At 39.2% G+C, this 6,363-nt stretch overlaps 1 protein-coding gene across 1 annotated transcript in view; it reads left to right on the plus strand.

The window, feature by feature from the left end:
- SENP8 (SUMO peptidase family member, NEDD8 specific) overlaps positions 1-6,115 on the plus strand; it is a 20,558-nt gene extending 14,443 nt beyond the window's left edge. The window contains exon 2 of the mRNA XM_007130708.4: positions 4,901-6,115. Coding sequence (XP_007130770.1) covers positions 4,937-5,575 — 639 coding nt within the window. The 5' untranslated portion in view covers positions 4,901-4,936 and the 3' untranslated portion in view covers positions 5,576-6,115. The remainder of the gene's footprint in view (positions 1-4,900) is intronic.
- Positions 6,116-6,363: the final 248 nt, after the last annotated feature.

Consider the following 6,363-nt stretch of genomic DNA (forward strand, 5'->3'; position numbering starts at 1 on the left):
TATTTTCTCCCATTCTGAGGGTTGTCTTTTGGTCTTGTTTATGGTATCCTTTGCTGTGCAAAAGCTTTTAAGTTTCATTAAGTCCCATTTGTTTATTTTTGTTTTTATTTCCATTTCTCTAGGAGGTGGGTCAAAAAGGACCTTGCTGTGATTTATGTCATAGAGTGTTCTGCCTATGTTTTCCTCTAAGAGTTTGATAGTGTCTGGCCTTACATTTAGGTCTTTAATCAATCCATTTTGAGTTTATTTTTGTGTATGGTGTTAGGGAGTGTTCTAATTTCATTCAAACAGATGGGGAGATATACTATGTTCTTGGATTGGAAGAATCAACATTGTGAAAATGACTATACTATATTTTGGAGGATTTTACAAATAGAACTATGAGGAGGTCATTGTCTCCCCAATATTCCTTACCATCCACCAAGATCAGATACGTAGGTCTCTTAATTCTGAAGGAATTTACTACTGATTAACAGAGGAAGACAGACAAAACACAAAACCAAAGCAAAAATGGGGATGTTACAGACAATACAAAAATCTTACAATGCCTTATTTCCTTTTTTTTCCGAATCTGTATTTTCCGACTCCTTTTTTTTTTTTTTTTTTTTTTGTGGTATGCGGGCCTCCCTCTGCTGTGGCTTCTCCCCTTGCGGAGCACAGGCTCCGGACGCGCAGGCCCAGCGGCCATGGCTCACGGGCCCAGCCGCTCCGCGGCATGTGGGATCCTCCCAGACCGGGGCGCGAACCCGGTTCCCCTGCATCGGCAGGCGGACGCGCAACCACTACGCCACCAGGGAAGCCCCCGACTCCCTTTTTAAAAAGGTTCATTCATCTGACAAACATTTATTGTACCTCAGATATGCTAAGCACAGTGCTCACTATATAGAAAGTATATGACCCTAGAATGGTTCCAAATTGCTCCTGGTTCTTGTGCTAGGTCCCCTTCCATCTCCTTTTCCCTTACTCCATTAATGATGGGATCATTGTTCTTCCAGTCACTCCAACGAAAACTTCCAGACCGTTTCTTAATTCTTCTCTCTTATCTACCCTCCCCTGATCACTTATTGAGACTCTGTCTATAATATCTTTTCCTCCTTGCCTCTCTCCTACTACCACTTCGCCTGGTTTAGGTCGTGTCCTCCTACCTTTACTTTCAATGAAAATCTATTTGATCTCTACCTCCAATTTCTCTCCCTACCAGTTAATCCTGTATACTATGCCTGAATCATTAATCTTCCTAAAGCACTGACAAAGCCATTAATGGCTCCACATTTTCTCCAGTATAAGTTCTACACTTTACACCTGGAAATCAGTCTATCAACACTTAGCTTCTGATAATCCTCCTCCAACCTTCACCTACATCCCTACTCCCACTTCATTCCAGACAAACTGGACTACACACTTAAAGGCACTTTCCTTGCCTCTCTGCCTTCTTAATGCCCTTCTACATGCATGCAACTCTACCTGCCTTTCAAGAGCCCACTTTTATGCCACTTTCTCCTTGAAGTCTTTCCTGATCTGAGCTCTCCATCCTTTTCCCTCTTTTGAATTCCCATTCATTTTATTTGTGGCTTATGGGTTTCTTCTTTGAGTGTAAGCTACCTTACACATCTGTATCTCCCATGACACCTAATATTAGGTACTCAATAGGTGTTTATTGACTAAAAGAGATGTATATATTCATTATGTATTCATTATAACATAATAGGCTTAAGCTCAGTGAGGGTAGGAACTGTGACTATCTTATCCCCATTCTGATTTTCTAGCCCCTAGCACATAGGAAACACTCAATAAACATTTGTTCAGTGTGATACACTACAGTTACCAGTTGTCAGGTTATAAATTTCCTGATGACCCAGTAGATATCTGGAAATACTACTTTATGTTATATTTTTTTAAAGTATTACTTACGTTTCTTCATTTAATATTGACAAATACCCGTTTGTAAAGGTCATATATTAATATTCTCACTTTACAGAAAAGGAGACTGTCTTAAAGAAATGAAGTAGTTTGTTTATGATCATATAACCAATGAGTTAACAGAATGGAGTCTAAAATTCAAGTCTTCCAATATGAAGTTTAGCATCCATTTTCTTGGCCAAGGTGGTTTGCCCAAAGGCCAGTCTGGTTCCATCTGCTTTAGAATTGTTGAGGTTAAACTATTGCAATCATGCTGTATGGAATAGAATTAAGTCCTGATTGACCCAATGTCTGTATGTTGGATGTTTTCAAAATCAAACAAACAAAACACAAAAACTGTTTTCTGAAGAAAATCTTGGCCGTGCCTGTGGACACTCCCTCCAAGGTGAGATGCCTGTCTGTTCAGGCACTCTTCTTGTGGGCTTCTACCCCAAGTTGGGTTTGCTGTTAAGGTGTGGGTCTGATTTCAGCTGGCAGCATAGAGAGCAGGTCTCCAGGTATTTGCCAGGCAGTACAGTCTGGCCCTTACCACTCCTCATAGTCATTGAAGGCATGAGGGGGAGAGTCAGGGAGCCTTGCTCGATGCCCATGCAGACATTCCCTTTTCATACTCATATATTCTTAAATTCAGTCACATCAGCAGCCAGCTGAGCACCTAGCTTCCCACAGCTGCTTTTACTAGATTGCTGTTTGCTCATTTGCCATCAGGCTGGATATTAAGGATCATTGTAAGAAACAGTCCTCTGAAACTGTTTCATCTTTTATAAGGATATTATGGGGCATTCATTATAATACACCATGTCTTTTATGAAAATTTCTTGAGAGAAATCTGTCTGACCTTAATGCAAAGAATGCTTTTACCTCTCCAGAGCAATTGCTTTGTTTTTACCTTATGGACATTGTGAATGTTTAACTTAACACTCTCTGGTTAGCTGCCAAAAAGCAAGAGCCAAATTTGTGGCCCACCCATAACAAATGTACTCTATGCCTCGTTAACTTCATTCCTGGCTCCAGTTTATGTCTGTGCTCAATGCTCAAGTTATTATTTCTTCTTAAGAAAATCTTAATTCATGCCATCTTATTTTATACAGATTGATATACACACTCATCAACAGCCTTGTATTACTTCTGAAATAGTTCATATTATGATATACTGTATGCACAAAAAAACCATCTTTGGTGCTTCCTAGCTACCTCATTACTTGAGGTTTTTTTTTTCAGGGGTATATTTATTTTTCTGTATGCGTTTTTATAGGGTTTTGATTACATGAAAATGGTTGTATCACAAAATTTTATTGTTTTAAGTGTAACCAAGTGGTACAATAACTGGTCTAATGGCCAGAATGGATTAAATTGATGTCACTATTCTAGCCCAGTCTTTCATAGCAGTGTTATTTTCTTACAATATGCTTTGCTTTGTACTCTCAATCTGCACGTGACAGTTTATTGCTTTACGATTTTTAGAAATAGTGTTATGCTGCCAAGTGAGTGCATAGCAGTGACCTCTGTTAGGTTCAAATATTATATTACCACACTTATCACATTTCTGTCTCTGTTAGCACCTTACCTCAGATGATCATGAGCATATTAATCTTACTATATGACTTGTCTTGCTCCCACTCTAAGTTAGTCATGCCTTTGTTTGAACAAGATAATATGAATGGATATTTGTTTCCAAACCTCATTTCCTTTGATTAGTCTGGAGCTCTATCCAGATTGTCCAATCATCTTACTGATATCATCCAATTAATAACATAAATACTATTGTACAACATTTTATACTCTTTTAATACCTTCGAGTAAAATTATTTGGACTTTTCTACAACTCTCTGGGGCCTTTTTACAGATGACCAAAAACAAGGACAAAATCAAAATCAATTAAATGACTTAATCAGGATGATACTAGCAAATCAGTGGTAGAACTAGGGCTAGACGCAGGTCTCATGATTCCTGTGCCACACTACCTTTCAGTGCCAGAAGAATTTCTGTAGTCTCTGTCTTATCCCTTGAGGTTAAAGATGGGAAAGACTGTCACTCGTGTTCATAACTGGGCAGAATCAGGAATGAATTTCATTTGTATTACTCTCATGATTTTCTGTTCTTGAAATTACAGTTCCTTTTAACTACTCTAATCACTGTCACTTTCCATTATGGAACGAGGAAGCAATATTTTATCTTATCTCTTGAAAATTAATTTTGAAATGGAAGCTATTTCCCTTAGTAATTAGTAACATTTAAATTGGACTCTGAAAATTCATCTTTTTAAAAAAATTAATTTATTTGTTTATTCTTGGCTGAGTTTGGTCTTCGTTGCTGCATGCAGGCTTTCTCTAGTCACGGTGAGCAGGGGCCACTCTTCGTTGCGGTGCGTGGGCCTCTCATTGCGGTAGCCTCTCGTTGCGGAGCACGGGCTCTAGGCGCGCAGGCTTCAGCAGTTGTGCCTCACAGGCTCTAGAGCGCAGGCTCAGCAGTTGTGGCACACGGGCCCAGTTGCTCCGCGGCATGTGGGATCTTCCTGGACCAGGGCTCAAACCCATGTCCCCTGCATTGGCAGGCGGATTCTTAACCACTGCACCACCAGGGAAGCCCTGAAAATTCATCTTTAATATAAAAACAATTTGTCATTCTTATCATGCATATTCATTAAAGGGCCAAATATATGGTTAATGCTATAGAGTTTGGTAAAACATTAGTTATAATTTTAACCAATCTCTGCATTTAAAGAGGAGATTTTAAATCCATGCTTACTATTTCAGATGCAGAATTTCCAAAGTTTTCATTCTAACTAATTGTTAACATAAAGCACATAAGCTAGAGTTTTTTTGAGTGTTTACTCTTAGCCAGACATTGTTGCTAAACACTTTACAATTATATTTAATCCTTACCCAAAACCTTGTAAGAGTAGTTGCTATTTTTGATCCCCATTTTACACCCAAGTATCATATTCAACAGTAAATATTGTCTTCTGCCTCTCCTTCAGCTTCTGGAATTTCTGAGCAGCCGTGGTCAGTACAAGATGGACCCAGTAGTCTTGAGTTACATGGACAGTCTACTGCGGCAATCAGATGTCTCACTATTGGATCCTCCAAGCTGGCTCAATGACCATATTATTGGGTTTGCCTTTGAGTACTTTGCCAACAGTCAGTTTCATGACTGCTCTGACCATGTCTGCTTCATCAGCCCTGAAGTCACCCAGTTCATCAAGTGCGCTAGCAACCCAGCAGAGATCGCCGTGTTCCTTGAACCCTTGGACCTCCCTCACAAGAGAGTTGTATTTTTAGCCATCAATGATAATTCCAACCAGGCAGCTGGGGGAACCCATTGGAGTCTGTTGGTTTATCTCCAAGATAAAAATACCTTTTTTCATTATGATTCTCATAGTAGGAGCAACTCAGTCCATGCAAAGCAGGTAGCGGAGAAACTAGAGGCTTTCTTAGGCAGAAAAGGAGACAAATTGGCCTTTGTGGAAGAAAAAGCCCCTGCTCAACAAAACAGCTATGACTGTGGGATGTACGTGATATGTAACACTGAGGCCTTGTGTCAGAACTACTTCAGGCAAGAGCCAGAATCACTGTTGCAGCTACTCACTCCTACGTACATCACAAAGAAGAGAGGAGAATGGAAAGATCTCATTGCCACACTTGCTAAAAATTAGCTGTTGAAATATATTTGTGACTTTTGAAGTCTCCTCTTTCTGCCTCTCCCCATGTATTGGATGGCTGCAACCTCAGTGCCTGAGGGAAGATGCCTGGTAGAGGAAAGGTTAGAATTCTTACTTTTTCCTGAGAGAATGTTATCCTCTGCATTATCCTAATGGAAAGTTTCACTTTAACCCTAACTTGAGAGCAATATGTTCTGTGAAAATATCTTGAAAATATGCACCAAAACCTTAAAACCAAGCTATCTTAACACTTATTAATTCCCTTTTGGTCTCCCTTATCAACATTGGCTTATTCCAAAGGAAAAGCAGTGATCGGTAAAACAAATTAAGACTATGTGAAGTCTAGAATGCAAGAAGAAAATTATAGAAGAACCAAAAACTTATTGCACAGCCCACATATATTTTTTTTGTCAGAAGTGATTTGACATAACATGACCTATAACTAAATAAACAATTTAAAAACCGTATGCCAACTCACTGTGCTATTCTGTTGATTTTTAGTTAGTGCCTAGTGACATGTAAAAGGATTGTTTTATTTTTTTTGAATTTTATTTTTTTATACAGCATGTTCTTATTAGTCATCAATTTTATACACATCAGTGTATACATTTCAATCCCAATCACTCAATTCATTACACCAGCCCGCCCACCCCCGCCCCGCTCTCCTGGCTTGGTGTCCATACATTTGTTCTCTACATCTGTGTCTCAGTTTCCGACCTGCAAACCGGTTCATCTGTACCATTTTTCTAGGTTCCACATATATGCGTTAATATACGATATTT

This window comes from Physeter macrocephalus, chromosome 11 (genome assembly GCF_002837175.3).
Source record: "Physeter macrocephalus isolate SW-GA chromosome 11, ASM283717v5, whole genome shotgun sequence".
Classification (NCBI taxonomy): Eukaryota; Metazoa; Chordata; class Mammalia; order Artiodactyla; family Physeteridae; genus Physeter; species Physeter macrocephalus.